Source organism: Carcharhinus amblyrhynchos, chromosome 6 (genome assembly GCF_965287045.1).
Source record: "Carcharhinus amblyrhynchos chromosome 6, sCarAmb.v2.hapA, whole genome shotgun sequence".
NCBI lineage: Eukaryota > Metazoa > Chordata > Chondrichthyes > Carcharhiniformes > Carcharhinidae > Carcharhinus > Carcharhinus amblyrhynchos.
Window position 1 is genome coordinate 74,388,076 of NC_137329.1, and position 21,616 is coordinate 74,409,691.

A 21,616-nucleotide genomic window follows, 5' to 3' on the forward strand; every position below is an offset into this window, starting at 1 on the left:
GGGATTCTTACAGCCTCTTACACAGCTCTAAAGCAAGGCTCCCAGACCAGAAGGTACCATCAGTAAAACAGGGAAATAAGAATACTAGTCCAAACTATTTGTCCAAAGATAGAAATCATAATTACTAGGAGACAATAGTTTAAATTAAGGTGGGAAAGTTTAAAGGAGATGTGAGAGGCACGATTTTTACACAGAAGGTGGTAAGTGCCTGGAATGTGATGCCAGAGGAGATGATTGAAGCAGATACAATAGCAACATTTAAGAGGCATCTTACAGATACATGAACAGGCAGGGAATAGAGGGATATAGAGTGTGTAGAGGCAAAAGTCTTTCATTTAGAAAGGTATTAAGTGTCAGTGAAGGTTTGATGGGCTGAAGGTCCTGTTCCTGTGCAATACTGTTCTCTGTTATTTGTTTTCTTTTGCCTCTGGGATGCTTTTATTTCCTTCTGGAGATTCCCTGTGTCCAGTAGTCTTTTAAAAATTCATTTACGGGCTGTGGGTTTATTGTCCATTGTTTATTGTCCAGCATTTATTGTCCATCCCTACTTGCCCTTGAGAAGGTGGTAGTGATCTGCCTTCTTGAATCGCTGTAGTCCCTGAGATGTAGGAGCATCCATAGTGCTTTTAAGAAAGGAATTCCAGGAGTTTGACCCAGTGACACTGAAGGAACAATAATATATATGAGTGGAGACGATATGTACTCTATTGATTGGGTTTCTTCCGGATGCTCTGGATTCCTCCCTCAGTCCAAAGATGTGTGGGTTAGGTGCATTGCCAATGCTAAATTGTCCCTTAGTGCCCCGGGATGCATAGTTTATGAGGGATTAGGGGGATAGGGCCTGGATGGGATTGTTGTCTGTGTAGATTCGATGGGCCAAATGGCCTCCTTCTGCACTGTAGAGTTGCTATGATTCTATGATTGGATAATCAATGTTATGTCCTGCATGGGAGGATTGCCTGGCAACACTTCCTGTCTACTTACTACAACATTAGAACATTAAACCATATTCCAGGTGAGCATCAATGCCTTCCAAGGAATTGGAGCGGGGCGGTGGGAGGGGGGTTGGAGTGGGGGGTGAGGGGGGGGAGGGAGGAGGAGTGGGGTATGTGTGGTGGGGGATGTGGAGGGAATGAAGCAAGGATTCCAGTGAAATAGATCTCAAACCTGGCTCAGTAATACTCTCACTCCTTGTGCCAGTGGTTATGGGTTTGCATGCCACTGTGGAGATTTGAACCCATATTTGAGGTTGACATTCTAGTGCAGCAATGAAGGGGTGCGCTCTGCTAGGGGTGTTGGCAGGGGGGGTGCACCATCTTTCAGACAAACAGAGCACCCTTTTCCACTCTCTCAGAGAGATATAAATGGTCTCCTAACACTTACAAAAAAGAGCTGGGGAATTGTCCAGGCCAATAATTATCATTGAACTGTCACTGAAACAGATGGCATGGTCATTATCACATGGCTGATTGTGGGACCTTGCTGTGCACAAATTGGCAGCCATTTGTTCCTACATTACAACAGTGATTCCATTTCAAAAAATAACCAAATTGGCTATAAAGCACCTTGGAATGTCATGGAATCAAGAAAGGCATCAAATAAATGCAGGACGTTTTACCCCTCATACTCACACATGAGAAATGGTCATTTGATCAGGTCATCAAAAGATCAGCAGTTACTGGAGTGGATACAAGCAAACAGTCATTGCTTTAATGGGTAAGGGTGCAGAGGAAGAGAATAGGAGAAGGATTAAAAACCATGGCAAAGTATATCCGGTCATCCTCATTAATAAGGAGCGCATTCATTGAATAGCTGGTCTGCAAGTAAAACTGAAACTTGCATCTGCATTTTTAAACAGTATTTTTAAACAATAACCAGCAATGTAATGGACAATGTATATAAATACAGTAAGATGTAGTTTTGTTTCCTGTTAAAATGTGTGCAGCACTGTCTTTCCTATAATATTTGCAGTCCCTGCTTGCTTTTTTTTGGTGCAGCTGCTTTTTATAATTGCAAATGGTTTTGGTCTGATTGGTCTGATACTACACACAACTGGTGCAAGTTGGTTTCGAAGACAAATGGTGCAATGGGATGCTTGATCAGCGTTGATTTCTGTTATCAGTCATAGGAGTTTAATGAGGTCATTCACCGAACCTTCACCCTCCTGATGTCAATGTGTACAGCAAACCCTCGTCCTTGATCCCAGCTGTATTATTAATGTAGGTGGGAACCCTGCACTGCTGACAGGGTGAAAGCCAATCCATCTGTCACTGCTCTCCACATCTTTGGTCACAAGCTGTTTTGAACAGTGTGTAATGATGTGCTGATTTATGTTTCTCACTCTCAAACTGCTTTCTCAACAACATAAGGTTGTATTTGTATAGTATCTTGCACCTAATAAAATGCTCCAAAGGCATTTCACATGAACAGGAGCAAACCAATTCCTGACACTGAACTATGTAAGTAGGTATTAGGGCAGGCGATCAAAAGCTTTGGCAAAAAGGGTATATTTAAGGAATATTTTAAAGGAAGAATGAGAGGAAGAGACAAGGACAATGTAGGGTGGGAATTTCAGCGCTTAGGCTCAAGTCAGCTGAAGCACAATCACAAAATATGAAGCAATTAAAAACTGTGACTGCACAAGAGGCCAAAATTAGAAGAGTATATAACTCAGAGGAATACACAGGAGACTTTAAAAAATCTACTCATTCATGAGATATAGGTGTTGCTGGCTAGGCCAGCATTCATTGCCCATCCCTAATAGCCCTTTAAGTTGGCAGTGAGCTTCCTTCTTAGTTCGCTGCAATTCATGTGTAGTTAGAACTTTTGCCATGCTGTTAGGAAGGAAGTTCCAGGATTTTGACCCAATGACTGTGAAAGTTACTGAGGTAGAGAAGGGTGAGGCAATGGAGGGATCTAAAAGTAAGAATGAGAATTTTGAAATCAAGGTATTGCCTAACTAAGAGTTAGTGTAGGCCAGTAAGCAAAGGGACGATGGATAAACAGAATTTGATTTGAGATAATTTGACATTGGCAGCAGAGTTCTGGATGGTCTCAGTTTTAGACTCTGCAAGGCTGACCAGGAGTGCATTGGAATCATCAATCCCAGAGAAAATAAAGATATGAATAGGGGAAGGGTGATAGTGGGGGGAGCATGGTGCCATGGAGATATTGCACTAGTAAATTAATAAATCTGGAATTAAGCTAGTCTCAGTAATGGCGAGCATGAAATTATCATCGATTTCTGTAAAAACACATCTGATTCATTAATGTCCTTCAGGGAAAGAAATCTGCCACACTTACCCAGTCTGGCATACATGTGACTCCAGACCCACAGCAATGTGGTTGACTCTTAACTGCCCTCTGAGCAAGCCAATCAATCTCAGGGCAATTAGGAATGAGCAACAAATGTTGGCCTTGCCACTGACACCCACATTTCATGAAAGAATAAAACAAAGGCTTTCAGTGGCAGATGATCTGAAATATAGAATCCCTATATTGCAGAAAGAGACCATTCAGCCTGTCAGGTCTGCACCGATCACAATCCCACCAAGGCCCTATTCCCGTAACCCCACATGTTTACCATGCTAATCCCCCTGACACTTGGGTCAATTTAGCATGGCCAATCAACCTAACCTGCACATTTTTGGACTGTGGGAGGAAACTGGAGTACCCAGAGGAAACCCACGCACACGTGGGGAAAACCTGCAAACTCCACACAGACAGTGACCCGAGGTCAGAATTGAACCTGGATTCCTGGCGCTGTGAGGCAACAGTGCTAACCACTGTGCCACCATGCCACCCCTTCTGGATTACTCTCTACATGCTTTTGAGCCACTCTTTCCCTTTTCTATGAGATGGCCTGTGCGAGCCATCAGCATGAAAAGCAACACAGATCCAAAATCCTGCGAGAGTCAGGAAACAAGACTCTCTCTGGAGAGCTACATGCCAGTTTTCTTGCCTCAGTCAGCACTCTGTGTATTGAGAGGAAGATTCTGCCCAATTATTCTGTTTCCCTTTGCGGATGCTGCCTCATCTGCTCAGTATTCCCAGCCTTCTCTGTTTTACTTGCACAGATATTAAGAGCTGGATACTCACAAACTCAAAAAAAGCATGAAAATGTTGCTCTTGGTTTGCCCTACTTAAGCCTGCTATAAATAAGACTTAGATTTATTTAGAGCTATTCTTGGCTTCGGCACACCCCAAAGTTCAATTACTCTAATGAAGTACATGAGAACATAAGAACATAGGAAATAACAGGAGTAGGCCATTCAGTCCTTCAAGCCTGCTCCACCATTCAGTGAGATCATGACTGATCTATTACCTCAATACCATTTTCTTGCTCTATCTCCGTCCTCCTTGAGATTTTATTGTTTTCTTCACTCATGGGGCGTGGGCACCAATGGAATCACCACAGTACAATACCTGTGCAAACTGTGGTCAACCAGGGCTGTGTCATTGCACCAACACTCTTCTCCATCTTCCTCATTGCAACACTCCATCCCATCAGTCTGAAGTTCCCCATTGGAGTGGAACCAACGTACTGGACAAGTGGGAAACTGTTCAACCTCCGACGCTTCCGGGCCAGAATTAAGACCACCCCAACTTCTGTCATCGAGCTGCAGTACATAGACAAAGCCTGTGTGTGTGCACAGTCAGAGGCTGAGCTACAAACCATTGTTAATGCTTTCACCCAGACATATGAGAGAATGGGCCTCAGACTAAACATCCAGAAAACAAAGGTTCTCTACCAGCCTGCTCCTGCCACAGAAAACTGTCCCCAACCATCAAGATCCACAATGTGCCTCTGGACAAGATGGATCATTTCCCATACCCTTGGCAGCCTCCTCTCAGCGCCAGCAGACATCGACGATGAAATACAGCACTGACGCCAAGGCGCCAGTGCAATCTTCGGACACTTGAGGAACAGAGTGTTTGAAATCTGAGACTTCAAACCAGCATCTAACTCATGGTCTCCACAGCAGCCGTGGTCCCTGCTGTCCTGTATGCATCAGAATCATGGACAATGTACAGCAGACACCTCAAATCCCTGCAAAGATTGTCTCCGCAAAATCCTGCAAATCCACTGGCAGGGTTGGACTATTCAGCAACCCCACCTCCCTGGAATGGAAGCCAGTCATCCTCCAACCTGAGGGACTGCCAAAGGAAAAAGAAGATTATTGTAATGTGGGAAACATGACAGCCAATTTACGTACAGCAAGCTCCCACAAACAGCAATGTGATGATGAGCTGATAATCAGGTTTTAGTGATGTTGGTTGAAGGATTGGTTGTTCTTCTTCCAACAGTTTTGTAGGATTGTTTAAAAAAAACTCCAGTAACGCAGCACTCCCTCCACACTGCACTGCAGAGTCAACCCAGATTTCATGCTCAAGTTCTTGGTTCATGGTGACCATCTACTCACAGATGTAGTGCCAAGAGCTGAGCCAAGGCTAACATGCTCATTAATGTTTTTTAAATCTTTTCCAGTGAATATCTTGCTTTGAGACTGTGTGCAGGAACCAAGTTGTTCTCTGTAACAGCAACAACCAGTACTGTCATGCCTGCAGGTGCAGTATTTACTGGAAGGCTGGAAAACCCTCTTCAAGGATGAACTCCCTCAGTGACACAGTGGGTGTGTCTAAAACTTGCTCCATCTCTCTTCCAAAGGTGCGAATTCCTCTGGAGTATGGTTTCACAGGGCAAGTCTTACATTTCTTGCCCAAGTGACCATTCTCCGTGTAAGTATCAATAAGCTAATCAACCATAGTGGGCATCACAGTTTAGTCTGATTCTCAAGGATCCCACATGGGCACTGGACAGTGATCAGGAATGGAACTGCCTCTGATTCAACCTCCCCCCAACCTCCTCAACCCAAGGGTGCATCCCAGCCAACTCAATCCCCACAGCAGAGTATGGACTGAGAACAGAGTGTGAGGCATGCTGTGTCTGTTAACACAACTATAGTGACTTGTTTTCACAAGTAATCCATTCATTGGCTGCGAAGTATTTGGAATGTCCTGAGGAAGTAAAAGATGTTATACAAATGCAAGATCCTCTTATTACATAATGCCACTTGAATATATTTCCAATATCCTGATTATTGCCCTGTTGAAGCATGTTCTGAATAGCTGTTTCCTGACTAGTGATTGTATCAATGCTCTCTACATGCCAAAGAGCCCCACTGTTTTGACACTTCATTTTCAGTTGACTCTAAAACAACTATTTGCAATCAGAATGTTGGTTTGGAGAGCAAATCTCTCTCTCTCTCGCTGTCCATTACAAAACTTGATGTTCATAGTGATACACATGAACTCAAGTCAATATCTTTCAGCAGGGTGATATAGTAGACAAGAGCCTGAACCACGAGAATAAATTAGTCACACTCATTAAAGACAAAAGAAGAAACAAAATGGCACTGGAGAGTACTCACAAAAACCAAATGCCTGGACAGGTTTTGTTCAACATAGTAAATGACAGAACTGAATGATCGGGTTGTGCAGTTCATTGTTTATGCAGCTACAAGTGTCACCAACCTAGACTTAGTCTAATGTGCTTTAACACATTAAAAAGACCGAAAAAATGATGTAGAATCAGAAAGAAACGCAGACTTGTATTTAAGAAGTGTCTTTCATAACACCAGGATATCCCAAAAGACCCAGTAAAGTACTTTTTAAAACCATAGGAAGCTTACAGTGCAGAAAGAGGCCATTCAGGCACTTGACTGTCCAAAATAGCATCTCACCCAGGCCCTCCCTTCCACCCCATCCCCATAACCCATGCATTTACCGTGGCCAATCCACTTAAACTGCACATCTTTGGAGTGTGGGAGGCAAGCAAAGCACCCGAAGGAAACCCACGCAAGGCCGGAATCAAACCTGGGCCCCTGGCACAAGAGGCAGCAGTGCTAACCACTATGCCACTCTATAGCCACTGTTCCTTCAGAAACGTAGCAACCAACTCGCACACAGCAAGCTTCCACAAACAGCAATGAGTTAATGATCAGGTGATCAGTTTGGCAGAGGGATAAATACTTGCTAGGATGCTGGGAGAACCCTTCAGCTTTCCTCCAAAACTAGTATCATGGAACCTTTTACACCAACCTGAGGACCTCCTCAAAACAGCAGTGGAGTACCAGCCGAAAAAATGTGGTTAAGTCTCTGGAATGAGGCACACTCTGATTCTGGGGAGGGAGTGTTATCACTGAGACACAGCTGACGTGCCATCCAGAGTTAGAATATGATCTGGCCTGACAATAGCTGAAAGCAGTCTGAGACTGACTCATGAAAAGACAGAGGCTCGCTCTGCCTCATTATCCAGTCTGTCACACTTAATTTACTCTACACCCATTTAACACCCATGCAAAGGGTGAGAATACTTCACACCAATGCTGACCTTTACACCCATGTGTTTAAATCCTTTCTTGTCTCTCTCTCTATTTCTGTACTTCCACTAGCTGCACCCCATTCCAGCCCCGTGAGCTTGCCCTTCCTCCAGTCAGCCACTTCAGCCTCTCCCCTTCCCTTCACCCCACTGTTGGTGACTCTGACAGCAGTTGCCTGGGCCCCATGCTCTGGAATTTCTACCCTAAACTCCTCCACCTCCTCCTTAACGGCGTCACCATCTGTCTCACATTCCTGTGTTGATTTCATTGTGAGAAAGTTATAAATGTGAAGGGCACTAAATAAATGCAAGCTTCCAATTGGAGTGAGAATGCATTTGTTGGACATGAGCTATGAGTTCCCAGAGTGAAAGTTGTTTTAAAAAATGCAATCTGAAAATGCAGCAGACAACTTTGCATGCAGCAAGGCCTCAGAAGCAGCAATTCGATAACAAGATAATCCATGTCTTTTTGATGTTGGTTGAGGGTTAAATATTGGCCTCTTCCAGTGCAGCAGTCCCGCAGCACTGCACCTGGTAAAGTTTTCAGTGGGGTCCGAACGCATGACCATCTAACTGAGGGTAGTGAACTCAGGGTGAACTGTATTCCTGAAGGCTGTCACTACTTGGGCTGCACAGTGGGGAGTGCTGCTGCCTCACAGCACCAGGGACCTGGGTTCGATTCGGCCTTGGGTGACTATTTGTGTGGAGATTGCATGTTCTCCCCATGTCTGCGTGGGTTTTGTCCGGGTGCTCTGGTTTCCTGTCAAGGTCCAAAGATGTACGGGTTAGGTAAATGCATGGGGTTATGGAATAGGGAGGAGGGGAGGGTCTGAGTAAGATGCTCTTTCAGAGGATTGGTGCAGACTTGATGGGCCAAATGACATCTTTCTGCACCGTTGGAGACTCTATGATTCAGTAAGAAGTCTCACAACACCATAGCTTCCCCTTTTTATCCCTGCACTTCCCTGTGTCCATCCTCACCATGTGCTACCTTGCCATGCCAACTGGAAATGTCTCAACCATGATTTATTCTCAAATCCAATATTAGTATAACTAATAAACAAATCTCTTCAAAGCAAATAGGGTAGCAAATAAATTCCCCAAACTTTAATTGTACAGTAGCTTGGTTAGATCACGTCTGGAGCACTGTGTGCAGTTTTGATCCCCTTACCTCAGGAAGGATATTATTGCCATAGAAGCAATTGGAAGGTTCACCAGGTTTGTTCCAGGGATGGTGGGACTATCTTATGAAGAGAGGTTGGGTAAATTGAGTATGTATTCTCAGGAATTTCAAAGAATGAGAAGTGATCTCATTAAAAACTATAAAATACTTAAAGGAATAGGCAGGGTAGATGCAGGTAAGATGTTTCCCCTGACTGGGGAATTTAGAATCAGGGGGGCACAATTTCAAAATAAGGAAGATGCAGCTAAGGAACGAGATGAGGGGGATTTGTTTTAGACAGAGGGTTGTGAATCTTTGGAATTCTTTACCCCAGCGGGTGTGGAAACTCAGTCACTGAGTATGGTTAAAGCCGAGATTGGTAGATTGATTAACAATAACCTAAAGGGTTAGGGAGATAATATGGGTAAAAGGTGCCCAGTCAGCCTTGACCCTGGAGCAGGCTGGATGGGCTGAATGGCCGACCCCTGTCCTTATGTTTCTATGATTTTTCTTCAGGGTCAGAGTGTGCTGAAGTCAATCTTCAATCCCTGTCACCTCCAGGCCAATCCTGACACGTTGGCAACCCTGAGTGAGGGTCATCCATGGCTCCAACCCAATACATTTTAATAAGAAGTCAGAGAGGTTTACAGCATGAAAAAAGGCCCTTCAGCCCAACTTGTCCCTGCTGCCCAGTTTTTAAACACTAAACTAATCCCAATTGCCTGCGTTTGGCCCTTATCGCTCTATACTTATTTTGCTACGTAACTGTCTAAATGCTTTTTAAAATACAAAATCGTACCCCTAGTAGCTTGTTCCAGTGAATTAAAAAAAATCAGAGCCTGGTTTAAAAGTGGCGCCCGCAGTGCGTCAGTGTGCTGGGGTTGTAGAGCAGTGGGAGGGAGAGAATCCAGTGAGGATTGGGTTTGCAGATTGAGAACAGAGCTTGAACACAGCGCAGATAGGAGGAGCAGGCAGGACACGCTCAGAAACACAGCGCTAGGCGAGAGGACAAGCACTGAAGCTCGCTTCCCTTCCCTTTCCCGGGAGGCAGATCCTGCCATGGGCAAGGCGGACAGAGAATGAGCGGTGTGGAGCTCAGCCCCCGTGCCCAGCAACAACAACTACTACAGAGCCGCCAACATGACCAGCTCCAGCTCGGGATCCTGCCGCTTCGCCGACTACTTCGTGCTGGCCGGCATCGACACGGACAGCGGGCTGGAGCCTGACGAGCTCTCGGGTGAGTGAGCGGGGCTGAGGCTGGGAAGAGAGAGCAGCCGATGCCAGTGGGGCTGCCAGCCGAGCTGGGCTGTGCCCGGGTGTGTGTGTGTGTGTGTGTGTATAGGGGGGGGGTCTTTGTGGGGTGGAGAGGCACTGCAATGATTGTAAACATTCGCAGGGGTGACTGTAAACTACAATCCAGTTGGGTTAAATATAGAGTGTTTGTGTCAATGCTGGCCCTTCTGTTGTAGTATTCCGGCAGAATGATTCACACATGGGTTCTGGTGTGTACGTTTCTGTGTGATTTGCAGTCAGTCTCATTCATTTTAACCCCTCTGTCATCTTCTCCCCTTTGGCTCTACTCTTTCTCCAGCTACCTCCTATTGGGGTGTAGCTTCACGTACGTTGCCAAGCCTCCTTCTAGGACACCCTGAATATGTGAGTTTGAGGTGGTCTTGGTCATTGGGCTGTTTGACCAAGGGGGGCATCGTGGTAGAGCCCTGATCCCAGCCTGACGGCACTGGTATGTGGTGGTGGTTGGGTGGGTGGGGGGGGGTAGTTTAGTATTGCGGATCAAAATCTCTCTTGTCTCAAATGTATCCCCCCCACCCACCACCGCCACCACTCTCTAAACTAGGGTGTCTGTATGTATGTATCACTGCCCTGGTTGAGGTCCGAGAATTTAGTGAGGGATGTGCTGGGAGCAGAGGGCTTTCTTGTGATTGAAATGCACTCTTAAGCCCACTGCTTAGCAGTGAATGAACAGTTCCCTTTTATTACATGGAATTTTCACGCGTGTTTTCAGGACTAAATCCTGCAAATTCGGCAATATTTTTTCTGGAGATGCAGACGTTGATACCCTTGCTGATGTTCCAGTAAAGGATTGGGATAAAACCAGTAGTTTCCACAGTATTAGCTGCAGTATAGAATGAGTCTGGCTGTTAGTGCCACATTACTGTCCCTTTCTCAGATTCATCCCCACCTGCCATCATGTTTAAACAAGGAGATCTCTCAGAACAGTGGAGAAATGTGCTGCATGTGTTGGACCTATCTACTTTCCTCAGTCAAATACTTTGTCGAGTAAAATTGATCCTGGATATATTGAACTGTTTACGTTGGGAGTTGGGTTAAAAGTAATTTGATGAGAGAGCTAGTGTCTCCGGTCAGGTGGAATTCAGGCCATTAGTAAGTGGTGTTGTCTGCGTACTTTTGCCGTGGTTCAGCATTTTAAACAAACAAATATGTATGTGTAATGTTCAGGCAAATATGGTAACAGAAGTGTTGATTATCATGAAACCCTGGCATAGTTGGAGACAATGTCACCTCTGCAAAAGGAGGTTGTGGGTTCAAATCCCACTGCAGAGACTGAGTAGCTAATCTAGGCCTGGTGCTCCAGTGCAGCCATGGGTGAGTGTTAGCTTTTGGATGAGATGCTAAACTGAGACTTCATTTGCTGTCTCAAGTATGTGTTAAAGATTCCATGGTACTATTCAATGTTTAGAAACATAGAAGATAGGAGGAGGCCATTTTGCCCTTCGAGCCTGCCCCACCGTTTAGTACGATCATGGCTGATCGTCCAACTCAATAGCCTAATCCTGCTTTCCCTCCATAACCTTTGATCCCGTTTGCTCAAGTGCTTTATCTAGCCGCCTCTTGAATACATTCAATGTTTTGGCATCAACTACATCCTATGGTAATGAATTCCAGACTCATCACTCTTTGGGTGAAGAAATGTCTCTTCATCTCTGTTCTAAATGGTCTATCTGAATCTTCAGACTGTGACCACTGATTCTGGAATAGCTGTGGAGTTATCCCTGATGTTCTGCTGAGTATGTCAATCCTTAACGAACATCACTTAAAATTGATTCTCAGGTCATTATTTCACTGCTGCTTGTGGGATCTTACTATGTGTACATTAGCTGCTGCGTTCCACATGACAACAATGACTACTCTTCAAAAGTATTTCATTTGTTTTAAAGTGCTTTGGACCATCCTGTGATCCCAAAGCAGTGTATGCGCAAAGGAAATCTTTCTTTTTCCATTTTACTATATTCACTAAACTCTTCTAAACATGATTATGCAGGTCACAGAACTTGAAAGGATTATACAGTACAGTTAACTGCTATCTGTAGTGCAGAACAGATTCAAGCTAAATGGCCTACTCCTGCTCATCATTTCCTACTGAGCTTCCAGAAGGTTGCAGTTATTGAAATGGATGCCCAGTGCATTGTGTCACACTAAACCAACATTGCAGTGATCGGTGTCGTACCTCCAGCTTAAACATGACGTCATCATCGATCCCCAGCAATTCAGTGAGTGAATGAATGAATTTATTCCCAGGACCATTCTAGTCTGGCCTGTGCGGAGTTGACAGAAGTTGGCTGGGTGCCAACAAGTGGCATTTTAAGCTGGCCAAACCCTCCTTCCCAATGATTATTGGTCAATTTTTACTGGAAAATGCATGTTTAAAGGATGTAGAGTGAGCACAGGATTGGGTGAAGTTGCGATGCCCTTCATGACTGAATGGATTGCCAGAGGTAATGTGTTAGCCAAGGCAATATCAGAGAGGAGGTAACAGTCTGTGGAACAGGAGTGCAGCAAGCATAAATACTATAGAGAAGTGAGACAATCGCCTCAAAATGCTCTTGACGCTCTGAGCCAACAGAACAATATTATCCGTTTGCAAATAAGCTGTGATGTACAAATAAATCATCCAGGTTTGAACTAATTAGATTTAGTTCTACCTCAGACAGAGAGAAATGCAGAGATAGTGCTGATTGGATTTTCAGTCAAATCAGGATTTTGCTCCTTTTCCCTTAATGCTGCCGCATTGAACCATGTGATAAAGATGCTGAACTAACCACCGTTGAATGTCAAGCTGAATATCCTGCCCTGTGTCTCAGCTCAAGCTCAACCACTTGGACGGAACAACCTGCAGCACTGCACAATGGTGGTGCAGAATCACAGTGGGTTTACTTTAAGAGGTGCACATCATTTCTGCAATGCAAAAATGATGCACATTACCTGAATTAATAAAGGATCCTTCTGGTGATGGATGGAGTGCAGTGACTGCCTTGCCAGGGCTATTAGGTATTTGCATTTTATAGCTCAAATCATTAACACTGGGTGGCTAAGTTATGCGACTAAGGAATGTCATTGCATTCCCTCTGGCCTAATGCATGCCACTTCCTCCCATTCCAGAGTGAATAATAATTTTGTGATGTGCTGATTATTGGATTGATGGTATTCAGATTCAGCAACTCTGAATTGCATAGCTTGTAGGAGGACAATTAGTTATTTTAAATGCCAGTTGACTGCGATGAATAATGGCAAGACTAATATTGGGCTGATGTTGCAGCTTACAGAGTTTTAAAAGCATGAAAATTGGAATGTTCATCATTATCAGAACATGGCTTATAGAATCCTAGCATCCCTACAGCGCGGAAGGAGGCCATTCAGCCCATTTAGCTTGCACTGACCACAATCCCACCCAGACCCTATCCCAGTAACCCCATATATTTCCCCTAGCTAATTCCCCTGATATTAAGGGGCATTTTAGCATGGCCAATCCATCTAATCTACATATCTTCGTAACCTACACATCTTGTAAATAGAATCACTCCGGTGTATTCTTAGCTTGAGGTCCAAGTTGGTGCATGAAAACTTTTTAATTTATACGCATTAAAATTGTATATATTTTTCAGGCGCATTAAGATGCATTCCACTCGTGCTATTGAGCTGCCAAAGTGAAGGCATTTTTATTGAGCGTTTATACATGTTAATTAATGACTTGTGCTGCTGAGAAATATTGGCTGGAATTCTCCAGTTTTGCAATCCCTATTTCCACTGCCAGTCAGAATGGAGAATTTGGCACCCAGGCAAATCTCCATTCATTGCAGTGGGACTGGAGAATCCCAAATATGGGCGAGTTTGGAGAATCCCAGCCATTGTGTCCAAAAGTCATGGGTCCGATTCTGATTCCAGAGAGTTGTGCAAATTCTACAGTGCTGCTTCTAGTTGTCCACCGAGGGAGTGCTGCACTGTCTGAAGTGTAGTTCTCTGGATGGATGGCAAAGATTCTGTTGCAGCATTTGAGCAAGAGCAGAGTCATGCTCCTTGGTGGCCTGGCAAACATTTATCTCTCAAACAACATCACTAAAAATAGATTATCCAGTCGTTATCCCATTACTGTTTGTTCAGTCCTGCTGTGTGCAGTTTCCCCACATTAAACTCCAGAGAAAAAAAATCATCGGCTGCCAAGCACTTCGTGATATGTCATGAAGGACATATAATGGCTTGGTGTGTGTTGCTTGTCTGCTGCTTTAGAGACTAATGTGTTTTGGTCATGTAACAATTACCCTTAGGGTAGACTGAGTCTGTCTAGCTGATGAGTGTGCAATGTGTGCGGGGGTTGTTGCTGAAAGGAGCTACATTTCAAAGGGTTTCTCCCAGTTTAGTATTGTGTGTAGGTGTGGGGAGGAGGTGGGGGGGGGGGGGGCGCAGTCGGGGGGAGAGGGTAGCAGATGTGATTTGTGGTGGATAGGGCTATCTTGTAATATGAAACTTGATGCCTTTTCTGAGCAAATCTGTTGTTTTTCTGTACAAAACAGTGGTATTTGATTTGCATATACCCTCTTCCCTGGGGAGCAGATTTTTTAATATATTTCCTCTCAAGGAAACAACAGCCTAAGCACAAATCTTTAAATTGTTCTCTGGTATCAAAGTGTGTCTAACAGATTTCTTCTGTTTGCTGGGGGTGGGGTAGGAAATTAGGCTTGCAAATACTGAGTAAGTCTTTCAACACATGGAATGATGCATGAGGGACTCTCCAAGTTGTGTTGTTTCACAAATATTGACGTTATGGATTCTTCTAAATTGCATTGGAAAAATGAAACATTCTGTATCTGATTATCTTTCATGTTTTTACCAAGTCTTACTTATCATTACCAAATACCTTTTCTGTTTTATGCTTTTTTTGAACAAAGTTGCTCTTTATTTCCCATGCCTTGAGTCCAACAGCAAATGTAGCTAAAGCTTAAACAATGTGCCTTGAGCTACTGCCAAAGTTGAGGTCTGTGTGTGTGTCTTTATGTCTGTCTGTCTATGTATGTGTGTGTGCCACACTTTGCCCCATGCCTTGCATGTTGCCTATCCCTTACCGGGCAGTACTATCACCCCCCCCACCCCCTATTCAAAGTGAATTGAAAAGGGTTAAATTATAATGGATTGTTACATTCATTTGGCAGCTCCAGGGGTTGGTTAGTTCAGTTTAAAATGATAACTTGATTTAATAGGGAAGATAAACTTTTCTTCTAGAAATTCAGGGCGAGGGGATATAATCTTTAAATTAAAGCCAGGCCATTTAATAATAATTTGATGTTCTGATTCTTGGATTGATGGTATTCAGATTCAGCAATTCAGGAAAGTGACTTTTCACTCAAATGGTAAGACAAAGGTACAAATCTCACTCCTCTCTCTCTCTCGCCCCTACCCCACCCCTTACACTGAGGCTGGGAAGTGATTGGATATTTCAGAGCTGAGGTTTTTGCTTGGCAAAGAGCTAGAACCAAAGGTGCAGTTAAAATGGACATCAGCTCAGATTGGCTGACTGAGCAGCAGAACAAGAGGCTGAATGAACTGTCCCTCTTCCCACTCACAACTCGGCAATGCAGAATGAAATGTCGCTGCTCTCAGCTGTGTCTTGCTATCCCAGTACTTTGATCCTGTAAAGACTCCAGTTAAGAAGGGGTTTAAATGAATGGTGTTTATTACACAAAGCTACGACCTTTCTGAACACACTGTTTATATTTCCTTTTCCCAACTTTGCTTTCTTTGGCCTTGTTGGTGGTAAAGCCTGGAGCAGAGATTTGTACACAGCCGCTATCTGAGGCAGTTTATGATTGCCAGCAGGGGATGTGGTATTTGAGCCAGCCCTGCTGACTGTATATATAATTTTCCCATTCCATCAGTTGCTGGCTATCACAAAAGATTGGCATGATGCCAGCTGCTGAGTTTCTCTAACAGGGGTGCAGATTATTTCTGCTGTTGCGTTGTCAGACCTTGTGAACTGTTTAATATTCTGGCAGGCTCTCAGCTGGTTGCACTTCCACCTCTGAGTCAGAAAGTGTGCATTCTATTTCCACCCTGGAGATTTGAGCACAAAATCCAGCCTTCTGCTTCAGTGCAGCATCAAGGGAGTGCTGCACTGCCCAAGATGCGGCTTTTTGGGTAAGATGTTAAACCCAGGCCCCGTCTGCCTTCCGAGTCGGCTCCACTCTCATTGAAACGGGGATTCTTAAGGAGTTTTTTTCCCTCCAGTTGATTGTGTAATTGTCCACCTTGACTCACAATTTGTACCGAAGCTTTTGTTTGGTCTGTTGGTTGTGGGATTGTACCACTCTATTTATTGCATGCTGCTCTCACTGTTTAGCATGTAAGTAGTCCTGTGTTGTAGTTTGGCATCTAATTTTCAGGTTTGTCTGGCATTATGTCCCTGACTTTTCACTGAACCGAGGATTCATCCTGTCTTGATGGTAAGGTAGCGTGAGGAATATATTGGACCAAGAGGTTAAAGATTGTGGTGGAATAAGATTCTGATACTTCAGATATCCCACAGCATCTCATAATGGTCAGTTTTGAGCTGTTAGATCCATTCTGAATCTATCCCGGTTAACACCATGATGGATGATGCCCTCAATGCAAAGATGGCCCTTGTATCCATAGGGACTGTGTAGCGGTCACTCCCAGAAGTCATGGACAGATATGCCTGCAATAGGAACATTGATGAGGCCAAGATGAAAGGGGTTCATTCCATGTGTTGATTCTCTTAGTGGTGCTACCGAGCCATTCCTGGTTGGGGACTCCAAGAGTACCCTCTTCAACATGGAGGAGTACTGATTCATTAGGTGAGGGAGGGAGGGAGTGCTCAGCAGGAGGTTTTCTTGCCCATGTGATAAGACCTCATGGAGCCTGGAGTCAATATTGAGGACCCGCAAGGTGATATCTCTCTTGCTCAAAAGGCAGTGGAAGCAGAGTCTTTGAATGCTTTTAAGATGTGGAAACGTTGGTGTTGGACTGGGGTGGGCACAGTAAGAAGTCTCTCAACACCAGGTTAAATCCAACAGGCATTAGAACTGACCAATAGAAGGTTAGTTCACAAACCTGTGAACTAACCTCTGCTCACATGATGAAGGAGCAGCTCTCTGAAAGCTCATGATTCCAAATAAACCTGTTGGACTTTAACCTGCTGTTGTGAGGCTTCTTACGATTTTTTTTAAGGCAGAGGTGGATAAGCAAGAGTGAAAGGTTATTGGGAGATAGGCGGGAAAGTAGAGTTGTGGTTACTGTCAGATCAGCTATGATCTTATTGAATGATGAAGCAGGCTTGAAGGGCTGAGTGGCCTACTCCTGATCCCAGTTTGTATGTTATTCAAATCAGTAATTCTATGAATTGGGGGTGAATGGGGTATGGTTTAATCATACTGGAATTGTTTGCAGTAGGAGTGAATGGGATGTGGTTTATGTGTTGTGGTTTGTTGTGTTTTATATGCATGGAGTCTTGTAAACTGTTTGCGGATGTAGAATTAATTTATGCTATCTTATTTGGGGAAGTTTGACTGAATATTAATGCTCATATCAAAATACTTCAGTCCATCTGTTGGGCAAGCGGACAGAGTATAGCTTAATGCTGCTCAAGAAGCTTTCACCTCCTGCTGTGTTGCTAAAGAATGGAGCTTGACAGCAGCTCTGCAGAAATCTGGGGCTCTCCAACAATCTATCAAACACTGACATTTAAGCTAAAACTAGGGCTTCTAATCATTTGAAGCTGTCATGTTCGTAACACGCATGGCCGCGTTGCACAAATTAACATGTGTGTGTATGTTTGCTTGCAATGGCCAAATAATATTCAAACGTCACCTGAACTCAAAGGTCAATCTTCAGCAGCGAGCAAGGGTCGTTAAGTAGTAAATCTTTCCTGGGCTTGCTGAAGTCATGCAAGTGAGCTGTGCACAGACGTACTCGTGTTTTATCGACTAGGGATTGGGATATCTTAGGGCAGACTAGGCCTTATCAGTGTAATGGCTGAACCAGGCTTTCTTGTTTTCCCTGCCCCCCATCACCATTTTATTGATATAAGAGGAAAAGCGATAAGAGCGTGACCTAAAACAAAGGTTTGTGAGAATTATGAAGGACCGGCTTTTAGTCAACTGACAGGTTCACAACGTTATGATCCAGTGTAGTACTGAGGGCACTGTGAGGTGCTGTTTGTCAGCTGAAATGTTAAACCGGGGTGGATATAAAATATCCTATGGTATTATTCCAACAGCAAGCGGGGACATTCTGTGGTCAATATCCATAAACAAACGTCATAGAAACCTATTAGATTGTCACTACATTGCTGCTTATTGCTTCTTGCTGTGTGCAAATTGACATTTCCTGCATTTCAGAAACAATTGATTGTTTCTGAAAGCACTTTGGGATGTGAAAGGTGTTATATCAATGCAAGTTATTCCTTGTGTGTCTACAATATGCTACCACTTTGATGTGGCCTCAGTGACTTTCCAGCTCTTGTTATAAAGTTGTTGGACATTTGCACTTTGATTACTCAAGACAGAGAAGCGACTTTTGATAGTAGGTACAGTCCATGGGCTGGGGGTGCATCGGCCGTGTTAATCTCCCTGCTTGAGATCACAGTCTCATGGCTGCAAGACCCCTAACTTCAGAATTGCGAGCTATAAATGATTCCTGTAAGAGAAAAACCCAACTTGCATTTATAAAGCCCATTTCATGTTATAAAAGATTATTTAAAAAACTTGGGTGCATTTTGTTTGTCTTGAATACTCTATATCAGTTGGGATTTTGGTGGCAACTGGAAGAAAAATAAGCCATAATTTTGCATTGATTCAACCTACTTCTTAATCCATAAATTTCAGTCTTGGCTGGAGCCTTTGTAAGTTAGAATGGCATTGGCTTATCACAATGCAGGCTGCTGTGAAACATTTACTCAATCCCCACTATCTACACCTTCATAGAATTTGTGCAGAACCCGTTTGTTTTGAGATATGTGATTTGTCATTTTTATATTGAAGCAAGATTCTTTATTTATAATGCTTTTGCAGGAAGAGATCTTATTTATCCCCCCCACCACATGCACACGCACACGTACAGTCATTAAATGCACGGCTGAATGCAGTTTTATTGCCAGAGAGCCAAGAGTGACTGCGACTGATACAAAGTGCCTGACACTGGTTAATGATAGTCTTCTAATTATGTATGTGTTCTACTCTTCTAATTCAAAAGGACATGCATTGTAACCATTTTGGGAGGAGGACCTCACACATTGCTATTTTCTCTGACTCCCTTTAACATGATACTGTCCACCCCTTAACATGATAAAACCCTGTTTGAATATGCTTTTGGTGCTCCTTCCTAATATTATCATCTTTGGCCTGGTGGCAGGTGATATTTTTCTGACAACATTCCTGTGAAACATCTTGGAATGGTTTACTATGTTAAGGGTGCTATACAAATGCATGTTGCTGCTGCTGCTGTTGTTCTCATGTATATACAGTCTACAAATCATGATTTCAATGGAATACTCCCTACTTGCTTGGATGGGTGCATCTCCAACAACACTCAACTCAACACCATCCAAGACAACACAGCCCACTTGATTGGGATCTTTGTCCTCTGCCTTCAACGTTCTCTCCCTTCATCCCCATCAATGCACAGTGGCAGCAGTGTGTACCATCTACAAGATGCACTGTAGCAAGTCACCAAGGTTCCTTTGACAGCACCTTCCAAACTTGGAAGGACATGGGCAGCAGACATATGAGAACACCACGACCTGCAAGTTCCTCTCCAAGTCACACATTATCCTGACTTGGAAATATTTTACTGTCACTGGGTCCAAATCCTGGAATTCTTTCCCCAGCAGTTCAAATGGTGTGCTTACACCACATAACAGCAGCGGTTCAAGAAGGCAGCTCACCACCATCCCCTCAAAGGCACTTCAGGGTGACAATAAATGCTAGCCTAGTCAGTGATCCCCACATCCCATGAAAGAATGAAAAACATAGCCTTCTGATCCTTTAATAGAGCAAATTGTCCTCCGTGTTGGTTAGTATCGTACTCTAATTGTTAGCTTTGATTTTTTCTCACAATATCTAGCCATGGTGTTTCATTCTGCTTTTCACGCCCAGGTGCCATTGACATTTGCCTGCTCCTTTCTTTTCCGTTTTGGTTGAACACTGTATACCTTGGACTTGGAGTCATTTCCATCCTTTGGATCTAACCCTCTTTCTGATATTCCCACCGCACCCCCCATTATCCCCTAAAACCATAACATTTCTTATTTCTAGTGTTCATGCATATGGCCTTCCCAATGCCTGCATATTCCTGCTCTCTGCTTCCTGTGGATTTCATAGTGGAGTTTGTCAGAAGGGGGCTTGTAGGCCACAAAGCTTCTCGTAGGCATTTCTAGTGAATCTCGGCGATTGAAGTGAAGTTGAAGAATTCCTTATTGCTTTTATGCTGTTTAGTTCAAATTCTAGGAGTCCAGCATGGGAGGCAAGCACCCGCTCTTTCACTGTTAAATCCTGCTCCCTTAAGCTGCTTGCCCGTGAGAAATGGGATTTACGAGTCAGCTACTGAGATCAGGGACCTGGGATAAATAGTGGAAATGATCGGAAGGAAGTTTCGGAATCCAGTCTAAGTAGATTTAGAAAAACCACAAATGGTTCTCTGTAAACTTGATCTCTGCCTGGACTGTGGCAGGGTTGCTGCATCAGACTTGGCCTCCGTGCCCATGTTAAGAGTGGTCTGGTTTTGCCCACTCTGAGATGTACTTGCCGGATGTACACATGTATGGATTTTGGAGGAGGGCTTGACTGAAATTGGATGCCTCTCCATAGCCAGATACCTAGAGATATCTGGAAGCCATTGCATTTCACTCATGAATCAGAAAATGGCTGCCACAGCAACCTGAGGCATTACGCCCTGATTAAAAACACCAGGGAGAAGAGAGAAGAAAAACGTTGAGGCTTTTGAATTGAAGACAAAGACTGAAACAAATTATAGAAAGGCAGATGAGCTCAGAAAGCCTATTTTAAAACGGAACTGAAGAATTAAGCGTTTTAATGTCAGACTTACGCCAGTCACCTGCTTGAAGGACAGTTGCTGTAAGCCTTACTCCATCCCCTCATTTCGTGAATGGATTAGGCAGCCCGGGTCTGTGGCTACGGTTTTGAAATAAAGAGCTGCTCTCATCCCATGAATGGGCCACAGATGGTGCTGGAGAAAATGACATTCAGGCGTGGGTTGTGTTAAAGAGGCACCCAGAGCAGAGATGCTTGGGGCACCACTCAGTGACAATGGTTCTGTCATCTGTGCTGAACAAAGTTGCCAGAAGTAAAATCAAAAGAGATGGACATTAGTGTGGATAGTTACCTCCTCAAAGAAGAAGAGGGACTTCGATCAAGAGCCTTCAGTAGAAATTTTGACCTGTAATTTATTTCCAAATATTGATTTGTGCATTATTTCCAGGTTTATTTTATCCAAGTATCATTTTTGTTTCTTTTCTTTCTATCTCTCTCTCCACCAGATTTTTCCCTTTTGTTTTCTGCAGATATTGATTGGATTTGTCTTTGAGCGCTTTTAAGGAGTGATTATTATTGCTCTGACCAATTTTGAAAGCTTCCTACCTGTGTGTGTAAACAGGGACACTTGCATTGAGATAGCACCTTTCGTAAACCTCCGAGTGTTCTTTGCAGCCAGTGAAATATTTCTCGAGCCTGGTGACTGCTGTAATGCAGAGACCGCAACAGCCAGTTTATGTGCACAGCAAGATCTCACAA

At 43.8% G+C, this 21,616-nt stretch overlaps 1 protein-coding gene across 4 annotated transcripts in view; it reads left to right on the forward strand.

Moving 5' to 3' along the window:
- The first annotated feature begins 9,486 nt into the window (after nt 1-9,486).
- The window catches only part of LOC145344009 (DENN domain-containing protein 5B), a 279,289-nt gene continuing 267,159 nt past the window's right edge, over nt 9,487-21,616 (forward strand). For all 4 annotated transcript variants that reach the window (XM_080190662.1, XM_080190663.1, XM_080190665.1 and 1 more), the window contains exon 1: nt 9,487-9,780. In XM_080190662.1, coding sequence (XP_080046788.1) covers nt 9,684-9,780 — 97 coding nt within the window. In that variant the 5' untranslated portion in view covers nt 9,487-9,683. The remainder of the gene's footprint in view (nt 9,781-21,616) is intronic.